Source organism: Aspergillus tubingensis, assembly GCF_013340325.1.
Source record: "Aspergillus tubingensis WU-2223L DNA, scaffold_8, whole genome shotgun sequence".
Taxonomy (NCBI): domain Eukaryota; kingdom Fungi; phylum Ascomycota; class Eurotiomycetes; order Eurotiales; family Aspergillaceae; genus Aspergillus; species Aspergillus tubingensis.
Window position 1 is genome coordinate 2,213,136 of NW_023336282.1, and position 23,616 is coordinate 2,236,751.

Below are 23,616 nucleotides of genomic sequence, written 5' to 3' on the forward strand. Positions count from 1 at the left end.
AGAACCAGCTACATTGAATTCGGACTCTCGCTTCACACATCACTGTTCACATAATGAAGTTCTCTGCTACTACCCTTGCTGGAGCTTCGCTCCTCCTGGGCCGCGCTATTGCTGCGGACCTGCCTGCCATTGAGGCCAAGGTATGTTTCCGCCATCCGCCGCAGGGCTGGAGGTCAAGTTCCTAACTGGTCGGATTGGAAACAGAGCAACAAGTTCTTCTACTCCAACAATGGCACCCAATTGTAAGTCATCCTACTACATGGTATTGTTTTAGCCTTCTTACTGACCCATTCTAGCTTCATCCGTGGCGTTGCCTATCAGCGTATGTAGCTCAATGGTCAATGGCGCCTCGACGCGCAGCTAACCCGTCACCAGAGGACTACACGAGCAACGGCACTGACTCGTCCAACGCCGACTACACCGACCCTCTGGCCGATGCCTCTACCTGCAAGCGTGATATCCCCTACCTCCAGCAGCTGCGCACCAACGTGATCCGTACCTATGCTGTCGACCCCACCAAGGACCACACCGAGTGCATGCAGGCCCTGCAGGATGCTGGCATCTACCTCATCACTGACCTGTCGGCCCCCTCGACCTCCATCAACCGGGACGACCCCCAGTGGAACACCGACCTCTACTCTCGCTACACCAGCGTTGTCGATGCCTTTGCCAACTACACCAACGTCATCGGTTTCTTCGCCGGTAACGAGGTCGCCAACAGCCAGAACAACACCAACTCCATTGCCTACGTCAAGGCCGCCGTCCGTGACATGAAGGCCTACATCAAGGCCAAGAACTACCGTACCTCCCTCGGTGTTGGTTATGCTACTGACGATGACTCCACCATCCGTGACGACCTGAAGAGCTACCTGGTCTGCGGTGACTCTGACGACCGCATCGACTTCTTCGGTTACAACATCTACGAGTGGTGCGGTGACTCTTCCTTCAAGACCTCCGGTTACTCGGCCCGTACCGAGGAGTTCAAGGACTACCCCGTCCCTGCTTTCTTCTCCGAGTATGGCTGCAACAGCCCCTCTCCCCGTACTTTCACCGACGTCCCCGTCCTCTTCGGTGACCAGATGAACGACGTCTGGAGCGGTGGTATCGTCTACATGTACTTCCAGGAGGACAACGACTACGGTCTGGTTTCCGTCGACGGCTCCAGCGTCAGCACTCTTAAGGACTTCTCCAACCTGTCTTCCCAGATGCAGAAGGTCACTGCCACCGGTGTGAACAGCAACAGCTGGTCCGCTAGCAACACTGCCACCCCTACCTGCCCTAGCGTCGGCACCGCCTGGGAGGCCACCAACACTCTCCCTCCCTCCCCCAACGAGGATCTTTGCTCCTGCATGGAAGCTTCTCTGTCTTGCGTTGTCAAGGACTCCGTCAAGGAGAGCAAGTACGGTGACCTGTTCGACTACATCTGCGCCAAGGGTGACTACTGCGACGGCATGTCCAGCAACTCCACCACCGGTGACTACGGTGCCTACAGTGTCTGCTCCACCAAGCAGCAGCTCAGCTTCGTCATGAACCAGTACTACGAGAAGCAGAGCGCCAAGGCCAGCGCTTGCGACTTCAGCGGTGATGGTACCACCACCTCTTCCAGCGCTGCCACTGGCACCTGCTCTTCCCTGCTCAAGGAGGCTGGCACCGCCGGTACCGGCAGCGTTACCTCCTCCCCTACTGGCGGCGGCTCTGTTGCCAGCGCCAGCTCCAGCACCTCCGAGGGTGCTGGTGCCGGTCTGACTGCCCCCAACGCCGTCCAGGTCGGTAGCTGGCAGCTGGGTGCCTACGCGGTGACCGCCGTTGGCGCCGCTCTTGGCATGATCCTGCTGTAAGCGTGAAGCGGAGGAGTGGGGGCCATGGAAGCATGGCCCGTTAGACTGGTGGATTTGTTAGCCGTACATAATTGAATCCGTTCTACTTTGTGATTATTCCAAGTAGCATTTAATGCACATATTTTGTATCACTACTTTTGAGCTATCCTTGAAACTGTAACAGGTTATCACTATAACACTATAGATCGGCATGATGTGTATGATGTGTATTGCTGTATGTTAAAGTTCTTACCTGTAGTATGCAGCTGCAGACACGCGATCCAACTCCGAAAGTGCGTGTCAACGGCGTCGGCAGCGGATGCCGACTCGGTCAGATGTCCGAGCAGACCGAGCGAGCAGTTCGGCCACACAATCGGCCAGCCGAATCGGGCAGAGTCTGCACGAGATATATAAGATAAGAAGTATCGCAAATAGCAGAGTAGATAGTACCCAAATATTCCAACTCAATTCCATTATAATACTTTCATAGAAGGGACCCATGCCGGCCATGGCTCCCGATCTGGAATCCAACCCAACTCTACCAAAAGAGGCAAATACACATCCACCACCAGCCATTGACCACAATGACACTCCCAAATCACAACAACCATCAATAATAAACGAAAAGCCCACAGTGACAAGAGGCTATGACCTCCCCTTCTGGCACAAATCCATCATCCTCTTCATCGTCTCATGGATGACCCTGGCGGTGACCTTCAACAGCACCTCGCTGCTCCCAGCCACCCCCGAAATCGCAACCCGATTCAACACGACCGAGGAAATCCTCAATGTCATCAATGCCGGTGTATTATTAGCCATGGGCTTTTCTTCGCTGATTTGGGGTCCCATGAGTCGCTTAGTCGGCCGTCGCATTTCGTATAACATCGCCGTTTTGGTGCTGTGCGGGTGCTCGGCGGGTACGGCCGCCGCTATCAATTTGCCCATGTTTACGGCGTTTCGTATCTTGGGTGGATTGACGGGCACCTCGTTTATGGTTATGGGGCAGACCATTTTGGCGGATATTTATGAACCTGTATATCCCTCTCCCTCCTTTAGTACAATATTGTATGGGCTAACGTTGTATGTATAGGTTGTTAGAGGAACAGCAGTTGGTTTCTTCATGGTAGGGACTGTTGCGGGTCCGGCTATTGGTATACCTTACCCTGTAACTTTATATAGGGCAATTAAGCTAATGAAGTAATTGCAGGCCCCTGCTTCGGCGGCATCATCGTCACCTTCGCCAGCTGGCGCATCATCTTCTGGGTGCAAGTCGCCATGACAGGCTTCGGCCTGATCCTCTCACTGATCTTCGTCCCTGAGATACCCTCAGCAGACGCAAAGATCATCACCACTGCCACTGCCACCAGCACCACGCCTCCAACGATGAAAGAAACCACTCTTCGCATCCTCGCCGCATTCAACCCCATCCACATCGTCCGTCTCTTCATCTACCCCAACATCTTCCTCGCCGTACATACCCCCCTCCCTTCCCCCTTATTCTACTCAACATACTAACAAAACCAAAGTGCCTAACATGCGGCTTCCTCTCCACCTTCCAATACGCCATGCTCACCTCCGCCCGCTCCATCTTCAACCCTCGCTTCCACCTCACCACCGCCCTCGTCTCCGGCCTCTTCTACCTCGCCCCGGGGGCCGGGTTCCTCGTGGGGAGTATCCTCGGCGGCCGTCTCTCAGACCGCACGGTCCGAAACTACATCAAGAAGAGAAAAGGCACCCGTCTTCCCCAGGATAGGTTGAACTCCGGTCTGGGGACATTATTCTTCGTCCTCCCCGCCGCGGCGCTCGTCTATGGATGGACCCTGCAGGAGGAGAAAGGCGGGATGGTGGTCCCTATCATTGCGGCTTTTTTTGGGGGTGTGGGGTTGATGGGCACGTTTAATGGGTTGAATACGTATGCTGCTGGTATGTCTATATCCTTTATCCTCTTCCTAGGATGTATTGTGTGTGCTAACGATGATGTGTATTGGGTCGGGTAGAAGCACTCCCCCATCGCCGATCCGAAGCCATCAGCGGGAAATACATCATCCAGTATTTGTTTTCGGCGGGGAGTAGTGCGGCGGTCGAGCCGTTGATTGGGGCGATTGGGGTGGGGTGGACGTTTACCATATGTAAGGTTTTTTCCCTCTTTCATTTATTTCCTAGAGGGGTGTGTGTTGGTGTGGTAGATATGTTGGCTAACTGTTGGGTGTGGTGTAGGTGTGTTCTTGTCTATCATTGGGGGCGTTTTGGTGGTGATTATTACCCGTAAGGGATTGGATATGCAGCGGTGGGTGGAGAGGAGGTGGGGGGAGGCTTGATCTTTCTCTTTCTCTTTCTCTTTCTATCTCTCCCGGCTGTTGAGGGGTTGGTCAGGTTATGGATTCATGTGTTCATGTGTTCATGAGTGTGCTTTGCATTGGGTATGGTGTTTGGTTTCATGATAGATGGATAGATAGACTTGATACACGGATAGACAATAATGTATTGCATATCTCTGTTTTATGGAACTCTATCTGCATTCAGCTATACCCCTGGTACACATGCTCCTCATTCATATATGTATCCACTGGATGCAACATGCCCAAATCGAAATCACTCTGCGCCAAAAAGTCCTGCATCGTCGGCTCCATAAACGCCATTGCCGTCGTGAACCCGCTCGTCGCATCTCGTACGACACCACCCTCTAGCACTCCCGTCGTCACCGGGTGTAGTCCGAACTCTGCTGGCCCCATCGGTCCCTCGGCTATACTATGCGCTGCCAGCGCCGTGTTCGACGATGCTGGAGTCGCCGCCGCCGTGGCCGCTGCAGACGCGGCTGCATCCTTGGCGGATACCGTCCCCGGTCCTATCGCTGCAGCGGCGTTCCGTCGACTGCGGGAATCGCGTCGCCGCTCGCTAAGATATCGGTCCAGACAGACCTTGACCTGCTCCAGGTTGATGTAGAATTCCGATGCCGCTAAGTTACCATTCTCGCTCATTGAGCGCAGCACCTCCATGCCGGTTTCGAAGGCCCCGAGGTCTGCTGGGTTGCCGACGGGCGTGAAGCTGGACATGGCCAGCACGAGTGCGGAGGAGAAGAGGTAGTGTGCGTGGAAGAATCCGAAGGTTGGCAGTGTGCCGTTGATCCAGCGGGTTAGGATGATCGAGTGGGAGTGCCGTGCGGCGTGGATGCAGGCTTCGCCGAGTGTGAGCACAGGCTGGGAGATCTCTTCAATGTCCTCTGGTCGGGCTCCGTCCGCTTCGCTTAGTTTGATCAGGATGTGGAGCAGTGTTGGTCGGGTTGTCAAAATCACACACTGATTATGGTTAGTTGGTAGACCGATCACATGGAAACTGGATTGATGTACCTGGTTGAATGATAGATGCAGCGAGCCTACTGGTGTCCGACTCATCTCTGGCTCCACCTGGTCCAGTCGCAGATGCTCGGGCAGGGTTTCCACCCAGTTCTTCAGCGCTTTCAAGAGTTTCTGCACCCTCTGCAGGAATGTTTCGCTGTACTTGCGGCGACTGTACAACTTGGCGATCGTCTCACCCACGATCCGTGCCAGGCTGATGTTGGCCTTGAGATACTCGGTATCGGAGAACTGCTCCTCCTGTAACTGCGCCGGGGTGACGTTGGACGGCATGTCTAAGTGGATATCATCATCTAAAATCTGTGACGGTAGGCCCATCTTCGATCCCCACATGCGGTCGAAGATGTAGATGGTCCACCAGATGCGCACCCGGTGCTGCCTCTCGATTGGATCGATCAGCTGCGACTCAGGGACGTTGTGGTTCATTCCAATCGACAGACCCAAACGCATGGCACTTCCAATCAGAACATAGGCCGAATGCCGTCGGTTCAGATAATACGAGAATAGAGACAGCAACAACAGCGTCTCCAAATGCGTGATGCTCGTCCTCTCCGGCAGCACCTGCACCAAGCTCAACGCCCGCGCAAAGTACTTGGTTCCCGGTACTCTCGATCCCGAGGATGGCTCATTTCGCATGGAGTAAGCCTCTCCAAACGCAAACAGAGCAAAGAACTTGCACTGGTTGACCTTGCACTCAAAGTCGCCAGTTTGGTAGATTTCCTCGAGCTTCTCCAGTGTCGACTTACGCAGCACCAGATGGTAAATGAAACCGATCTGCCGCAGCGCAATTTTCAACAACAGCCGCGCCTGGTGCAAACTCGGCCACCAGATATCCCCCGTATTAGCCGCGGCGATATTCTCATCCCGAACATACTGCGTGCGCGTAATATGCGCCGTCGCATTACTCCCCGTCAAGAAGCGCCGGAAGCGCGTCGCAAAAGCTGTGCATGCTGCCTCGCCCACGAAAATGGGCGGCGCAGACGGATCGTATGGGTGGAACCAAGCTCGGTCCCCAATCAAAGGATTGCGCACGTTGGGATTGTTGCTTTCTGCTTCATCTGGCGCCTCTGCCGTTCGCGACGGGCCGCCGCCGCGCCCGTCTTCGGCCTCGGTCGCGTTGACCGAGGAAGGGGTCGGTTGTTCTCGCAGGCGTCGAATCTCGGCCTGCAGTTCGTGCAGATAACTGTGGAAAATTCGATCAGTCTAATTCCCGGCTACTATAAAAAGTCATGCATGACGTCCTTCCATCCCCGAACATCGTGTGAGTCACAAGAGTGTCTGCTGGACATACCTCTCGCTCACTTTGACCTGACGGTCCCGAGGTGCGTACTGGCACTCATCGGCACAGCCAACCTGGCGGCATTTGGCGCAGGGCTGGTCGCCCGAGCATTTGATTTTGTGTGCATGACATCGTTGGCAGCTGGATTTGCACGATGAAATTAGCAGTGATGCTTAGATATTGCTGCTGTGCGAGAGGGCCACAGTAGAAGACACAACTTACGCAACAAACTTCCTCCGTTTTGGGCATTCGACCTCTTCGGTCGCTCTGGAATGTTTTCTACGGTTCATGAGTCATGACGATGCCCGATTTGATGTATCAGGACCTGAAGTTGTCGGCAAAAGACAAGTAGAAAACTGTGATGCAGGAGTATATTCTGATGAAGTTGGATGAGTGAGTGATGGATCGAGTTGTTCGGACTGTCGGCGGTCTGTTCAACTTCGCCGAGCCTCAGGCCGAGATGTCCGCTTAGATAAGAACCAACACAACACAGCAGGAGCATGGATTAGTTGGGCATTTGTACATTTCAATGATGATACTACTAATAGATAGACTTGATACATGATAGATATACATAATCTAATGGTTTGGTAGCGGTCTAGTATGAAATACTACTAGCAACATTCTCCGTTCCTGGAAAATAAATAGTATTAGAAAGCACGAACATGATGAGATATTTATTTCCGGGCCATTTAGTGTCACTGAGCGCTATCTATTTTCAAAACTTCAACTACTTACTCTTTAGTAGCCTCATGCTTGTATAAACTACTACTTCGTACAAGTTCTACTATGTACAACCAATTTCGAGTTACTTCCTACGCGCAATTCAGGTTAGCGCGTCCTACTCCACTGTCACTGTCAAGTGCCCATCTACAAACTTTGAACCGAGTGGAGCCTCGAATAAAGATCGTCTCGGGCGAGTTTCAACCGGTTTTGAGGGCGCACACGAAGCAAGTCCGCGACCCAACACGTGCATTCTACACCTGGAAAATCACCACCTCCCACCTCTTGTGGCGTTACTGTAGCGCAAATGCAGTGTCAACGCGCCAAGGGCGCCACGGCGATCCTCGTAAGCCTTCTACCTTGTAAAGCCGCTTAGCGGAAAGCGTTCTTCCACCACTCCAGGTTATGATCTCCGGCACTCGGCCGTTGTGCGGACACCGGAAATGTTGTGTAATCCGAGGCAACACCAACATTGAGCCCAGGTAGAAAGCCCCATTGGACTTGTCAACGGAGATTTCCGAGCAAGATATAAATCCGGCACACCCGATCAAAGTTTCGCAGCCGCTCCGGAAAAGTTTCTTAGACGTGTCACACAGCCGCAGGCAAAGAAGGGAGAGTGCGACAGGCGGGTAAACGATCGAGCCCCGTGTTGATGACCATTGCTTCAATCGTCGTCCAATTCAATTGGCCGAAAGAAAGGAGGAAACCCAACCAGTAGTGTAAGCCTGACAGGAACCGGAGTCTCGACTGAACGCAGTTCGCTCTATGTGGCCTAAGGGGCAAAAAGCAAGATTAGTGTAGAGTTAAAAAGTCGGGGAGCTGAGAAAGAGCGACAGTGGCTGCCCGCAAGCGTGCGCGCTAACGCGGGTCTATCTATGCGGATTTAATTTCCAGACCCCGAAGTGCGCGTAACCCATCCAAGCCTTGTCCAACAGTATTTTGTGTGCGTACCTCCCACGCTGCGTGTTAGGGACCGAAAGTGAGAACAGGGGCTGTAGATCATCCAGAAGTATAAGACGAGCCAAGCCAGAAATAAATCTACCGATCGCAGAGCCCACAGGACAGTTGGGAAGCCTCGAGCATCGGGTCCACCCCCGGGCGGTTGCAAGGGTGCTAATTCTGGGAAAACCGGTTGAGACTGGGAGGTAAGATCAGGCTGAAAGTCCGGAAGACCTTGGTTAGCGCATTGGCGAAAGGGATATCCGGGATTTGTGTGCCGGTGCCACAGGGGAGGAGGAAAGGAGACTACTAATTAGTAGCGAAGCGATGCTCGAAGCTGGCTGGCAACAATGCAGCTGAACCCGACTGGCCTCGTCGCCACCTCGCCTTCTTAAGTTCTCTCCTCTCCCCTCCCTCTCTGCGATCTCATCGGCGAGATCGCGCATGGGGATCTGGCATCCAGATTCGTGCCCTTGCTTCATCAATCTCTCTGCGGTGCTCCAGGAGGAAAAACTGTTGGTCCGCGTGCAGGAAAGAGGGTCGCAGAGTCAGCCACATCCCCATACGGAACCATTTTCCATGCCAATCGTGATGGCGGTTCCGAACTTCAGAACTACTTAAGTAAGTCTCGGCCGATGGAACGAAGCATATTTGAATGGTCGACTGGCCCCCAAGTGAATGGTTCGCATATTCTGGTTCAGTGGACGTTGACATTCCTATCCCCCTCCCTCCCTTCTGCAAAGTCATGCGAGCGGAAAGAGAATGGCGGTTGGGGGAAGTTGAGTTGGCCCTGCTGGTCAGGCAGACAAACCAGTCAACTTCCTTTTTCTCCAATAATCTCCTCCGTCTCTCTCTCTCTCTCCCTTTCCCGATCTTCCCCCCGCCTCGGCCGAAACATTCAACGGCCTCACTGGTCCAGCCAGTATCGAACCTCAAATCCCGTCACATTCTTCGTTAAACACCCCCCTCGATACGTTTCTATTGCAAAGTGCCTACTAGATATTCTTCTAAGCACGGACCCTGTAACATCATCTTCTCGCCTCCTTGCTCAAGAAGCAGCGGACAACAACCAGTGCGTCCCTGATGAATGTCCAACCATGAAACCCCCTCTGGACGGCGGACGCGAAGAGAGTCCTCGCTATCTGAATAGTGAAGCTATAACCCCCAACGGTCTCTTTGCCTTCTGGCTAATATCTTGTGTTATCTTCAGTGCAGACTGATACTGTGAGCCAAATGTGTCGAAATGCTTGGCCACAGAGCCTCCTCCCTAGAACGCGCTCGTGAACGATTCCCAACTCAAAGTGAAACGCAGAACGCGGCTCGCCATACGTCATCTAAGGTTGTGCTGATGGACCTGGCTAGTCGCCCATAACATTGGCTGCTCCGACACGGAGTACCGGCTAGTGGTACCCCAAGGAAGCGATGCCCAGTGCTATGGTCGGCCGCCTCGTCCACGATCTGCGTCGAATCTTAGAGAGCTTATCAAGTTCTATATCCGCAGGCCCACGAGCTTGTGGATTGGAGCCACTGCAAATTGGTCTGATACCTACAGACTAGGCCAGGCCCAATGGAAACAAGAGGGAAATGGGGGAAACAAGCTCATCGTGAAAGCCTCCCACATGATACCACTAACATCAGTGCCGATGACTAGTAGCTTCCTCGATCGGCATGACAGATTTATTCCATGGGTGCTTGGTCAATGTTGGTCGATTGCAGTGATACCCGACCGGCTGGATTGTGTTGGTAATGGCTAGTGGTACGATCAGTACATTTCCTTGCAAATAACACTGCTTGACGCGCCAGGAAGCCACCAACTAGCGGGGAAGAATCGCCTGGGACATACCGCATACGTACTGCGGCGTGGTTTGGTAACACAAACTGCCGAGCATGTGATGTTTAGCGACACGCATTACGCAAAAAGCCATATCATCATTATTTGACCTCAGCACGCAGTTGAGTAGCGCTCAACGGAAGAAATTTCCAACCAGCACCATTCAAGCCTGTGAACATGTGATCACACCAATCTGTTCGCCACGCTTCCAGTCACCGCTTCATTCACCCAATACGGACACATGACCCTCCAAACGATCGCGGACAGTAGATGTATAGATGTCCGCTGAACTTTCAGCCAAATTTACATGAAAGAAAAACTCAAGTCGTCAACTTTCTGCCTCCGATACTGAAAATCTGCGAGAAAGCACGACCTCATCTGGCGTTTCCGGATATTCTTTCGAGTTTCTTCAGCTTTCAACGTATCGTGGGACTAGAACGAGGAAGAATAGACATGAGCCAGACATCAAAAAAGGAGGAGAAAAGCCACGAAAAGGGCACGGATCACCGTAAAGGGACAATGTTCATGGGCAACTGGTGGCGGATGATGCAGATGATATACTGTTTACCTCAAATAGGCAGCAGCTTCCCCATGAATGCACAATGAATCCGTGAGGATTGTCGCAACCCCTCCCCGATCCAAGGATAGGTGGTCGTATGTCGACCCCGTCGTTGACACCAGTGGCCTGTCAGCAAAACAACATCCGAAAAGAAGCAATGGATTAGCTAGCCACCAGGTGCCCCTGCGGTGTCGAGGTTGCGGGGTGCTTGCATTCCTCTCCGGGTGTTTTAACTCAAAACCCCATGTCTAGGCCTCTGGCATCGGTTTCGACGAGCTTTTAATTGGAGCCACTGAGCGACTTCAGGACATGCAAGTGAGTAAAGACCACATGGTCAATGCTGGTGGCGCTGATTTAAGATTGGAGGTGTGCCATCCAGGTGGTGCAGCGGCGTGCACCAAACGTTATCCCCTGAAGCCGATGCGGATCTCGAAATGCTTCCATCTCCCATGTTTTCAAAGGTAACTTGTTGCTGATGAGCTGGATGGGAGGGAACGGGGACGTCCGCCTCACCAAACATTGGCACCGGGTTGGCTGTCATGCGGTCCCACGAGGTCGGGTCGCGCCCTTTCTAGCTAGGTCAACGGGCGAGCTTCTCGTCCAAAAAAGAAAATTAGGGAGGGCTTGTGGATGAGAGAGAGCCTCTTTCTCTTGTCAAAAAATGCGGAGATGGAGGGAGCGAAGAACCATGGTTGAAAATGATAGCCCGAAGGACAGTCTTCTGGTCCAATTTCCACTTGGTGTTCCGGAGACGCGAGCCGATTTCCGCCCAACTTGTGGCGAGACCAAACCCGGCAGTTAACTCCAGCCTACCACACTTCTCCCTTGACCGGCTCTGGGTCCCTTTCGGCCAACAAGCGTTAAGCTGTTGCTATGAATCTGTGACACCAAAAACCGCCCTGTCCACTATTATTGTTCTCTCCTGGTCTATAGTGACCCTTATGCCCAGTCCTCGCTAATCAGGAGTGTTTGCCCGTATTTGCTGTTGCTGGGTTCGTCCGTGCTATTGAGGGTTGGGACCAAGGGGGCTGACAAGTTTTCTCGCCTCGCCTCGTCTTGTCTTTGACAATGAGCGACAACAACCGGCCCCCTCCTTTCCCTTATCCCTCTTATTCCTCGTCCGCCTCGTCCGACCTCCCGGACAGTGAACCCAAGTATCATAACTGGCCAGTGCCTCAGTACTCACAGCCTGCCTCTTTCGGTCCGCCGGTCTCTTACGAGTCCGTCCCCGTCAGTCATGCTGAGACCCCCGCTGCTGGCGGCTCCCGGAGCGCTCCTGGGGATCGCACAGTGAACTCCAAGGTGGCCATCCCCAGGACAGTGAGCACGAGCACCTGGACCAGCAGTGGCCGAGTCAGCCGGGCTTGTGAGAACTGTCGAGACCAGAAGGCCAAATGTAGCGGTCACCGCCCGACTTGCCAGCGTTGCCAGGAGTCGGGCATCCGCTGCTCCTATGGAGATCGGAAGCGCGAAAAGATGGCCAAGTGCGTTTACGTGACTGCTTTCGAAGTTGATCGATGAATCTATCTGACGGTGGGTTCTAGGCAGCTCAGTGATCTGACAACCCAGGTCCAGGTATACGAAGCCGTTATGCGAGAGATTGCTCCGAAGCTGGACTCGCAAACGGCCCAATACGTCGAACGAATTTTGCACGATGTAAGATCCCTTTAATCCATCCATCTCTACGTGGCGGAACTCTCCCGCTATCTTCTATTATTCCTCCCTTCCCCTCTAGACCCCATTCCCAGCCCTGTTTAACATAAAGAAACCCATTACAGCAAAGAGATGACCATGACCAGCTCGGTGGTGCACATGGGTCGTCCGCATCATCGGCCGCCAAAGTGGCCGATGCAGCCCTTCTGGGGCAGCCCTCACCAGGTTCTTCGCTGGCGGCTCTAGACTATACCAACGAAGACTTTAACCGTGACGAGAAGATACAAGCCATGGGCTTTGTGGGTGAACATTCCGAGATCGCTTGGATGTACAGATTAAAGCGCCTTCTGGAACGATCGAACTCCGCATCCCCCCGAGAGACCTGGGATCGACATTCGGTCTCCTCCGTGAATTTTTTCCTCGACGACTCGGATATCCCAGTTATTGATGATGTTGATCCATCTCAACGACCCCCTATTACGGTGGCTGACCAGCTTGTCGACAGCTATTTCCAAGCCGTCCATCCAACGTTCCCAATCGTGGGCAAGATGATTTTTCTGGCACAGTACAAGTCTTTCTACTCGGCTCCTCATGTACGGCCGGGTAAAAGATGGCTTGCAATACTCAATTTGATCTTCGCGATCGCTGCGAAACACGCGCGTCATTTGTACAATGACGTCGAGAATGGGACCGACGAGAGCTTGGTCTACTTCTCGCGGGCATGGAAGCTCAGCATGAATGATACGGCACTTCTCGAGCACCCCAATCTGCAGCAAGTACAAGTGGAGGGGCTGACTTCGTTCTACCTAATGTCCATAGGACAAGTCAACAGGTATGCACCTTCCGTGATTACTTCTCCTTACGTTTCAGCGCCCATTCCTTTGTGGTTGCCCGCATTTCCCGCATCCTTCTCTGATTTGATAAATCCCCCCTCTCAGGTCCTGGAGAATCTGTGGTATATCCATCCGTTCGGCTGTCACGATGGGGCTGAACTTGAGAAGCGAGAGCAATGCGATTGTTCATGTGTCCAAGGAGACGCGTTATCGGGTATGGTGGTCCCTATATATGCTGGATAACTCACTTTGTGTCATGACGGGCCGCCCACCGAGCACCAATGATGTTTTCTGCACCACGCCGCTCCCAGTTCCTTTCAAGGAGGAAGAATTCATGGACAACAAGGTCGTTCAACTGATCGCGGATCACGAAGCTCGAAATATCTTCATGGAAACCTTCTGTTTACGGGTTCCTGGAAGATCTCCCGACAACGCGGGAACGCCCGACTCTTTCCGGCTACAAGTGAATTCGTTCGGCAAACAAAGTGATCAGGTCGCTGCTGGCGCCATCGAAGCGCTCACACCAAACACCTCGCTCTATTTCCTTTATCATATTGACCTAGCGCTGATCATGCGGGAGTCGGTAGACCTGCTGTATGCTCCAGGGGCAGCTCGAAAGTCGTGGCGAGAGATCGAGGGGTCCATCTCCATGCTGCATGGAAAGGTTGAAGCATGGCTGTCTAGACTGCCGCCAGCCTTTCATTTCACTAAAGGGGCGCCCGCGTTCGAGAGGCAACGCGCGAGCCTGGCGTTTCGCTTTTGCAGCACCAAGATGCTCATTACGCAACCGTGCCTAAGCCGTCTCGCCCAACAGAATTACGGCAATGACCCACCGGGACGATTTTGCGAGACCATGGCAACTGTGTGTGTCGACCTTGCCGGTCAGATGCTCGACTTACTGCCTGATCCCCCGGACCTCGCTTGGGTCTATGGGGTCTCTCCCTGGTGGTGCATCTTACATTATCTGATGCAGTCCACCACCGTTCTCATCATGGAATTGCTACTGATGGCGAGACCCGGAAGTGCCAAGTTTCGGCGGGTGCTGGCGCAAGTGTCCAAAGCGACCGGCTGGCTGGCGGAGATGTCGACAAAGGATCCCTCCTGCCAAAGGGCCTGGCTGGTGTGCAAGGATCTTATCGCTGAGCATGCCCCCGACCTTGGTGACATCGCCAGCCCCGCCGACCGTGGCAAATCCTGACTGTCCGCACGGTGCAAACATTCCATGATGATCTCTCCCTCACACCTTGCGTTTCCGAGACAAGCCCGACAACTGACCGAAAGTCCCTGTCCAGTGATGCCTTGGACTCACCCACTGTAGTGGGCTACTCCCCCCGTCAGTAACCATTAGTGGTCGCGTTGACCAGAGTGTCTCCGTCGAGGGAAAACAATTCGCTTTGACGCGGTCGTCTCTATTTCCCTACACTATCTATCATCGTTGAACTAAACTGGTACCGGAGTAGGTCTCATTCACATTATCTCATTATTTTTTCCCTATTTCCAATTTTCCCTTTTTTCCCCCGTCTTCTCTTAAGTTTTTCTTTCTTTCCCTTTTTTCTGTTTCTACTCCTACCGCGTGTCCCCTCTATAGATTGGAACAGGCTTTCTATGATTGTCAATAGATGTAGACAACCCCGGCTCTGCACCGATGAATTTCGAGGAGTGGATCTACATAGCGCAAGCCCTGTCTTAAAGTAAGTCGCAGCCCACCCGTGGCGTCCAGCAATTCGCATGGGGTCTTGCCTCTTTTTGACAATTTCATTGCTCTCCCATTTTTGTTGCAGCATTTTCTACGGCAGGCCCCCTTTTCTGTCCAGTTTGTCAGAACCACGACCCCCACAGGAGAGTAGAATTGATCGTCGAGCCGCGAAGTGCAGGGCATCAGGCGAACTTTGTCCTAATCGGGCTACGGTCCGAACTGCACTTCCGCCTTTATTGGGCATCGATCCGATATTGGAGACGCCCTGGAGGGAGATGGGAGCCTTGATTGGCCCGACACTGGCTGGGATCCAGTTTTCATGTCGATGTGCATTTCGATCCTTTGGATTCTTTTTTTCTTATCTATCTACCGCATATTGAATCTGGAGTCCTCTAATTTTGATTGGAAGTTGGCGGTTCGTAAGATGCTTGGACTTTTGCGCGCCGCTGGGAATGCGGCTGCCTTACTCGACAGGCATTCACTGTGCTGCTGCAACTGGCACCATGGCTCTGACAGGGTCTCCTCCCCCGAGAACTAAGACCAGGCTAGAAATATGCAATGGGCTTGTACTGCTTTCAGTACGCAACCTACTGCAGTCGCCATGTTACTAAAGTCTCTCCCTCCCCTTTGGCACCTTCCCCAGGCGTTGAGCGTCTGTCGGTACAGCTGGAGAGTAGCTCGATGACTCCTTGCAGTCGCGTTCTTCGGAGTAGGCCGACACTTCCATCTCAAGCGGGTTGCTGTCATTTGCTGGCAAGCACTTCCGTCACCGTGCGGAACGGTACTTTATTGTGCTGCTGTCTGCAAGGTCGATTCCTGTCGGGCTTAGCTTACCGTTCATCCATTCCCCTGCTTGCAGCTAAAGCTTGCTGCCCGTTGAGGGCTGATCCGTGGTTGGGAGAAGCTCTCGGCCATGGTCCGGCTGGTCATGGGTGCCAGATCCCTCACGGGTCTAGACGAAAAGACCGGCCAAGTCAATTGGCAAAAAGGGGAGCGATAACAAGAATCTACGCTTGCTATATATATATATATATATATATTTATTTTATTTTATTTTATTTATTTTTTTTTTCTTCGTCTTATGTTTTTCAAATGAACTGAAATAAAAAAAAAAAAAAAAAAAGCAAAGGGGAAGAGTAAGGAAGAAGGAAAGAAAATGGACCAAGGAGACACTGCCCATGGTTATGGTGAAGGGCTGCGTGAGGCTTCAAGCATTTACTGATTGGGAAAAGTTGGGCAACGACCTCACCACTCACCACCCATTCATCCATCGATTTTCAGGTACAGCTGGTGACTCGCTTCGTAAATCCGCCATTTCTTGTGCTAAATATTAAGCCACTGGCTTGATCTAAGTGCGCTCGATCAGAGCTGTTCCGTGTTGCTCACATTTCTCTCGCGCCAGGGAAGGGGGATAGTGTGGTAGGGAGAAGGAGGCACTTCGGCACTGTACGGATCCTCGATCTGGAGAAGGCAAAAGGACGCTGCATGGACTATGGGGCCAGCTAGGCTACATACTGGCCTAGTTAGCGTCCGGGCCTGCGGTTCTTCTGTTCAACTACTGCTGATCCAAATCTGACCTATCCATTTGGCGATATGCTCCGAAGCACGCCATGGTGCGAACCATGATTTCAACCTGGGCTAAAAACACGATAAAATACAAGAGAGGAACGGAGGGAATGGAGTGGAAGCCCATTCGAATGCGTGGCTGTTGGCTCAGATGAAAATATCCTCCACCATGGCTTACGCATGGCCCCAGCGTACCCAAATAGGGTCCAGATCCCGATGTCAGAGATCAAATCCCGACGCCGCTAACTTGAGCCAAGCCAAACCATCCAGTTTTTAAAAATCTCCTGCTAACCTCACACCATTTGCATGGCCACCCTTTAATACCGTCCATTATACTTGTTGGCATACGTGAGACAAGCAAATCAGACCGCGTAGGACAGCGTATCAGGGTGAAGTAGTATAAACAACCCCCCCTATAGATAGGTCCAAGATATGTCTGTCAATGGGTTGATGTCAGGTCTTGCACTACTGACTGGCGCAGACAATTGCATTATCAGGTCTCCGACCAGAGGAAGCGGCACATTCCGGTCCCTTTCATTGGTAATGTTCGGTTAATCTCCATCACCGCGCGGGCCTGATCATTACCGATTGGTTGCATTTGAAGAGGGCTTTTTTCCCGCCGCGGTGGAAAGTTGGATGGATCGTCTTCGGGCCAGCCCATCTGCGATTCACCGTTTCGAACCATTCCGAAGTCACTAGTTTGTTCTCCACAACCTGCTTGCTGCCTGCCTCGGCGTCGGCAGACTCCTTTCCTGCATTATTACTGCATTGGGGTGTACACACTCCCAACGCATGACAGGGCGGACGTTACTGTCTAGACTGTCTACGTTGCACGACTCGCTCCATTTCGAGAGAAGGGAAAAGGGAAAGACAGACGGATCGTTTCATGCCCTTCAGATTCCGATCATACGTAATGAAACCCATCACCAGCTGGTATCGGCTGGCGCAGGGAAAATTCATGATCGTGGGCGCACCTGGGTATGTGCACTGCGCGACTCGCATCAGTCTCTATCTAAAATTCAGGCTCAGTAGGTATGCCTTGTCATGTAGATCTCAACGAAAAAAATGTACTTTCGTTCGTATCTTCGGATGGACGGAGATCTCGGACTCGATCCGAGGAGGGCGGCTCGGGCTGCCCTTTGGGTCGAGATTCGTTTGGATTCCTGGTACCCGAATCTTTTCGATCCCTTTCAAATGCTTCGCAGGATCTGCTCTGATGCCTGAGGCATAAACTTTTGTGGCATCACAACGGCCTCAGGCCTACGTCACTCCAGCTCACGTGGGTAATTATATAATTGCACGTGATGTGAGTGTGGCAGACTGACTCTACACCGCCTTCCCTAGTGGATGTGGAGGCTGTCACATGATGTGGGGAAAGTCACGGGCACTGCATATCAAAGCAATCCCATCAATAATCAATCATCAATTCAGCTAACCACGGTGCCAATGCGCCCCAATCACCTCAATTAATCCACTTGTTCATTAGCTAATTGCTAGACTGATTTTCATCTCAATGGTCATTCAACCATGCGACGGTGACGCTAGAGAATGTCGTTGCGGGGCCCTATGAAGCGTTCGCACCTGCGGCAGGTGAGCGCCGCCAGTATCGACACGCTTTCCAGCTCGCGCACCGCCGAGCTTCCTCGTGGTACGCCCCGGGATCGCTCCTCCACTCCCGATGACAAGGCAGCCCGTCTCTCATCCACCGGACTGGACCGCCGTCAATGCTCCCTCTGGGTCCATGATGAGACCTTCTCCAAGGAGGAGATCCTGTTCAACCAGGCCGCCTTCAGCGACACCGGCGTGCAAGTGGGCGATGTCATTGAGATATTGCCCGCGCGCTTTTCGGGCGATGCCCCCTATGCCGCCAAAGCAGACATGGGAGCCCGGTCGCTGCGCGAGAGTCATGTTGACCTGAACTCGTCGCTGCCGGCGAACCCCATGTCCAAGTTCAAGACTCCGTTGCAGAGTCGATGTCTCTTCGTGGTCAAGCCGCTCCCACAGGAGATCAAGACCCGTCATCCAAAGCTCGAATTGTCGGTCACGAGCAGCGTGGCTAACATCTTCGGGTTCAAGAACCGCACCGCGGTTCACATCTCCATTGTGGAGCGTGCGCAATGCTCGGCCTCTCATGTGGATATCTCCTTCCGCGATCAGTATCTGGTCCGTTCGGACATGTGGAGACTGGTCATGTCGGAATTATCGGAGAAGATCGTCTACAAGGGCCAGAAGATCGTGTTCATGGGGAGTATCAAGGCCACGGTCAAGAATATCTTCATTCGGGGCAAGAAGGTCCTCTCGGGCTTCTTCTCCCCGCAGACTATTCCCGTGTTTCGAAGCGAGTCGGCCAAATATGTCCTCTTTATCCAGATGTCGAGAGAGATGTGGGACTTTGACTCTGAAGGTACAGGGGATATTCTCTTTAGTAGGGTCATCAATGGCTTTCTGCCGGAGTTGTTCAAGCGCTGGGCCAATTCCGACGCGAGACATCTGGTCACCATTGTGTTGTTTACGCGCGTGGAATATGATCCGTCGGCCATTGGGCCCTCCTCGAGTCTTACATCAGAGAGTTTGCACAACAACTTCACGCCAAATGGTGCGCCAACTAGGGACTTTTACCGTGTGGTCGTTAATGATATGGCGAGTGGCCATTGGACCACCATTCTGGATGAGCTGAAGAAGGACTTTCGAACCTTCTTGAGGGACGTGTCGATTCTCAAGACTACAGACGACATCAAAACGCCCACCATCGATGGGGTAAAGGTGGCCCCTCGAGCCCAATCTGCCACCATCGCCGGACGGCCCAGCACTGCGCTTCGCGGGAACATTCTCGAAGCGATCCATTTGGCGTCATCTCATCTGGCGTACGATCACATTGATCGCGATATGGTGCATACGGGGACTTCGATCATCGTCATTACTCCAGGAAGTGGCGTTTTCGAGGTGTCATATGAGTCTCTAGCCTCCACGACGGAAGCATTGACGAATCGAGGTATTGCCATTGATTTGGTCTGCCTTAGTCCCATGCCGCTGCACTCGGTGCCTCTGTTTAAATACCGCGAGCCGGCACAGAAAACACAGAGCCCTTCGTATGGAGGGGACATTCAAGACGGCGGCTATTCGCCTGAGATGCGTCTGTCGTTCGCAAGCCTAGCCAGCAGGGGCTCGCACCTCTCGCCAAAGTCGTTTCCTGGAATGGGCGCAAGACCCTGGTCTTCTCGACATAACGAATGGAACTACGGCATTCCTCACTGGCTTGACATTTCGTACTGGAACCCTGAAACGTACAGGGAGGCTCGACGCATTCTGAAGAAGGATCCTAACGCTCCAATTCCGTTCACTGTCACCAAGCAGTCGAAGGTCTTCGTGCCGCGCGTGCGGATGTATGAGATCCAGATGATGGGGGTCATGGAGAGTGAACAGTCGAACATTTCGATTCCTTATCTACTTGAAGGACAGGGTATCTCGAGAAGGTCAAATCACGCGATGGCTTTGAGTCCCGCGAATATAAGCCCAGGAAATTTGCCATTCAAGCGAAACTCCCCCTTCCGACATCAGCTGAGTGACAGCCTCCGACCCGAACCATTTCTCCAGAACATAGCAAGCTCCAAAGATGCGATGTTGCCCAAGTCGCGAAAATCCTCGAAGTCGGTGGTTTCGTGGATGGACCAATATGACGAAGGAGTGTTCCATCCGTTTCCTAAGCGACGTCAGCGCCCGAAACCGACGAAGCAAAAGCGACCCAGCGAGCCAGAAGTGCAAGTGTCAAATGCACACGATCGACTGTCCGCTCGGTCTGTGACTCGCTTGAGGGAAAATGAGACCAATTCGAACGAACGCGCCCAGACGACGTATTCCGCGCCTCGGAAGATTGATGCCACGCTCCCGGTCCCGAAAAAGCCCGTTCCTACGCGAACGGTGTCTCCGAAGAAGCCTGCCTTGAAGACCTCTTCCAGCGCCCGGATCCCACGAATCTCGCGTACGATCAGCTTTGCTCTGCGGGGCCTGAGTGCCACCCCTCCTAGAGCCCAGGCGAGCACGGAAGTCAACGTCGAGCATGCTCGCGGGCAATCAACAGCAAATGTGAAGAAACCCACAGGCATGTTTGCTGATACGCGAAGTGTGGACTCTCTCAGCATATCGGATTCTGCCTCCACGAAGACCGTGATCGATCTCTCGACGACACCGACCACGCCCCAGAAGCAATCTCACAATAGCTCAGCAATCACCCCCTCGCGGCCCATAGAGATCAAGGTTCCCCAGAAGCAACCACCCGAGGATGATGCGGAGCAAGGCGACCGCCCTATCACCGAGTCATACTCAACTACAACGACTGAAATCCCTATACCCGGTGAAGCTCGCCATGAAGGCCGGGCCAAAAGGCCACATCCACGGGTGACCATTAATGGCAGCTCACGAGACGCATCCAAGAGTGCGCCCTCCAAGGCTTTGGCGCCTTGGGTTCGGTCCATCAACCCCTGCAATACGCCGAAAGACGTCTTACGAGACACCAGCTGGTTTGGGCGTTGGCAACATGCATATCCGAGGCCTCCACATGTGGCTGTTGTCAAGTGGAAGAGCTTGAAGTCTCCAGCCATCTTGCCTTTGACTACGGAAGAGTTCCCGACGGCGACGGAGCTGGCGTCGGACTATTATCAAACCCCCTATCGCGTGTTCCCGAACGACGATGCGGAGGGTGTGGAGCCGCCGAAAACACGGGGCGTGCTTCTACGTGAAATGATCTCGCTGCGTCTATCTCATGGATTCCAAATAGTCGTCGGCAAGAACGTCGTTGAAGTGTCGGGCCAGTATTCCCTCGAGGCACCCAACGTGTTCGATACCCGAAGCCTGGAACGAGACGGGGCAACTGTGTTCTTGTCGAAGGGAAACACAATCCATCGACTCGTGTGCATCGACGAGGCCGAGATCGAAGTGACTCGATATACCCACCGAAACTCGGCCATGCTGGCGTCCCACAAGACCAACGACTTCACCATGTATTCACCAGCCATGCGCACGATCCTGAGCCCGGAATATGAAGTTAAAAATATCCGATTAGATCCGACACTGGAAGAATACAACTGGAACTATGCAGACAATTACGTGGCCGGACATCGCGAGTACCTCTTTAGCCCGGCTCAGCAGTTGCAATTCTGGCGGGCGCGTTATGTGCTGATCCCGATGCACCTGCAAGTCAACTCTCGCCGCCAACTACAGTCGTACAACGAAGACAATGAGGAAGAAATCCATCTGCTTGGCATCAATCAGCTCACGCATATCTGGCAGCGACACAAGTATGTTCCGCCCGAGGAGAAGCTGTTCGACACGGCCCGCAAGAAGCGGGAGCAGAATCCTCTGAACATCATGTACCAGACACGGAATTCCTCCGAGGTCGTGGCAGCTGAACTGGATCGAATCATCCTTACAGATCCCGGCCTGGACAATTCTCCAGCCCAGCTGCTGCCGGAGTCGGAGCTGCTGGAGCGATCGAGCATTAGTCTGACGACATTAGCGCAACTAATCCAGGGTGAGAAGGGGGTCCGGATGATGGATCGACGGTGGCACTGGCGTCTGCACTACAATTGCTTCATCGGCTTCGAACTGACCACATGGCTTCTCCAAAACTTCCGCGACATCGACAGCCGCGAGGAGGCAGTCGATTTCGGCAACGAGCTGCTGAAGCACGGCCTCTTCCAGCACGTAGAGCGGCGCCACAACTTCCGCGATGGCAACTACTTCTACCAAATCTGCAGCGAATACCGGGCCACTCGCCCAGAGTCTCGCGGCAGCTGGTTCCCTCAAATCCGGGCCGACAAGCCAGCTGCCTCAACCCCGACTGGAGAAAATCCCCGCGACTCGCCCATCAGCCACTCGCGCTCCGAAAGTCTAGACGAGGCCGCTCAGCCGGCTCCAAACACCCCCTCGAAGGGGAAGAATAAGGCCACCATCATGCTATCTAAGACCATGAAATACGACGTCGATCCACGCAAACGATCCAACCGCCCAGAGGTCATCGACCTCCACTACGACCGCCTCCACAACCCCGACAACTGCTTCCACATCGAGCTCAGCTGGATGAACACCACCGCCAAACTGATCGAAGACGCCGTCATCTCCTGGGCCTCAACGGCCGAGAAATTCGGTCTCAAGCTCGTGCAAGTGCCCATCGCCGAAGCCTGCGCCATCGACGAAACCCAACCCTTCCGCAAACCCTACCGCGTCCAACTCAAACTCCCCCCTCCCAAGGGCCCCCTCCCATCCCTCTTCCAAGCATCAACCTCCTCCTCAACCACCCCAACCTCCCTCACCCAACCCTCCCCTCCAGACCGGCACTACTACCAAAAAGCCCTCCTCCGGCGCTTCGACTTCGTCCTCGACTTCGAAGCCCGCTCCGCCTTCCCCGCCGACGTCGAAGTCTCCTACTCCTGGGGCATCCCGGACTACCGCTACCCGCAATACATCCACCGATCCGGCAGTCTCCTCGTCCAAATCACCGACGACGGCGACTTCCTCTTCCTGGCCAACCGTCTCGTCAGCACCCGCGCCGCCGCCACCAGCCGAGACCGTCTCGACCGCGACCGCGACCCGCAGCAGCAACAGCACCGCACCCGCGCCGGCACCTACGACCCCGGCGATCGCGCCTCCCCGCGCCTCTCCCCGCTCACCCGTCCCACAATCCTCCCCATCCCCCACGACGTCAGCACCAGCATCACCAACAGCCCGCGCCACTTCCCCGCCTCGACAGCCGCCGCCGCAGCTAGTCTCGACTCCTCGAACTTCTACCGCGCGCCGGAACACATCCTCACCAACTTCGAGGACTTCTGTCGGGACCCTATCCGTCTTGAACAGTTCTACAGCGAGTCGCATGTTCGTCCGACGAGTACGCGCGTCGAGCCTACAGCGTTGTTGGATACCGCTATCCCGTCGTTAGAGTTGCCCGCCAGTGTGGTCAGCCATCATCCACACTTGGGAATCACCCCGGGACCTGGGCTGATGAGTAGGGCGTCGCATAATGGGACGTTGCCGACGATTGAGTCTAGGGCTAGGGCGTCGAGGGATGAGGGGCGGAGTCCGAGGAGTGGCGCGTTGAGGCCGGTCATGTAGGATGTATGTATGTCTGTATGTAGTAAGACTGTGTTGGTGGGATTGTTGGGGATGATGTGTGGATGGATGTACTGAGTAATCGTAATCTATGGCTAATTATGTTGAATGAATTATATGATGTATTTTGGCGAAGTACGTGTATGGGTTGTTAGGTATCATATGTGAGTGCAGAGTAGTGTGGTGGTGACTTTCGTTAGTCGTGTTCGAACGGAAGGTCAGGATGGGATTGACAATCAAGTAAGTATTGAAATTTGTTATGTTAT

General features: G+C 53.6%; 5 protein-coding genes across 5 annotated transcripts; 4 read left to right on the forward strand and 1 right to left on the reverse strand.

The window, feature by feature from the left end:
- Positions 1–53: 53 nt before the first annotated feature.
- On the forward strand, positions 54–1,838 carry AtWU_07098 (pH-responsive protein 2 precursor; the record flags this gene model as incomplete). Its single annotated transcript, XM_035502207.1, has 4 exons — positions 54–140; positions 205–242; positions 297–322; positions 376–1,838. 4 exons carry the CDS (start codon positions 54–56, stop codon positions 1,836–1,838), a joined length of 1,614 nt encoding a protein of 537 aa, XP_035358100.1.
- A 487-nt stretch (positions 1,839–2,325) lies between these two features.
- AtWU_07099 (putative MFS transporter) lies at positions 2,326–4,135 on the forward strand (the record flags this gene model as incomplete). Its single annotated transcript, XM_035502208.1, has 6 exons — positions 2,326–2,850; positions 2,908–2,968; positions 3,025–3,287; positions 3,344–3,740; positions 3,815–3,946; positions 4,035–4,135. The coding sequence occupies 6 exons, from the start codon at positions 2,326–2,328 to the stop codon at positions 4,133–4,135; spliced, it is 1,479 nt and encodes a 492-aa protein (XP_035358101.1).
- A 201-nt stretch (positions 4,136–4,336) lies between these two features.
- On the reverse strand, positions 4,337–6,739 carry AtWU_07100 (transcription factor domain-containing protein; the record flags this gene model as incomplete). Its single annotated transcript, XM_035502209.1, has 4 exons — positions 4,337–5,113; positions 5,165–6,353; positions 6,462–6,590; positions 6,672–6,739. The coding sequence occupies 4 exons, from the start codon at positions 6,737–6,739 to the stop codon at positions 4,337–4,339; spliced, it is 2,163 nt and encodes a 720-aa protein (XP_035358102.1).
- Positions 6,740–11,569: 4,830 nt separating this feature from the next.
- Positions 11,570–14,185, forward strand: AtWU_07101 (putative C6 transcription factor; the record flags this gene model as incomplete). The annotated part of the gene is made up of 4 exons (XM_035502210.1): positions 11,570–11,985; positions 12,046–12,157; positions 12,301–12,986; positions 13,093–14,185. 4 exons carry the CDS (start codon positions 11,570–11,572, stop codon positions 14,183–14,185), a joined length of 2,307 nt encoding a protein of 768 aa, XP_035358103.1.
- Positions 14,186–17,797: 3,612 nt separating this feature from the next.
- Positions 17,798–23,353, forward strand: iml1 (GTPase-activating protein IML1; the record flags this gene model as incomplete). The annotated part of the gene is made up of 1 exon (XM_035502211.1): positions 17,798–23,353. One exon carries the CDS (start codon positions 17,798–17,800, stop codon positions 23,351–23,353), a length of 5,556 nt encoding a protein of 1,851 aa, XP_035358104.1.
- Between the last annotated feature and the right edge of the window lie 263 nt (positions 23,354–23,616).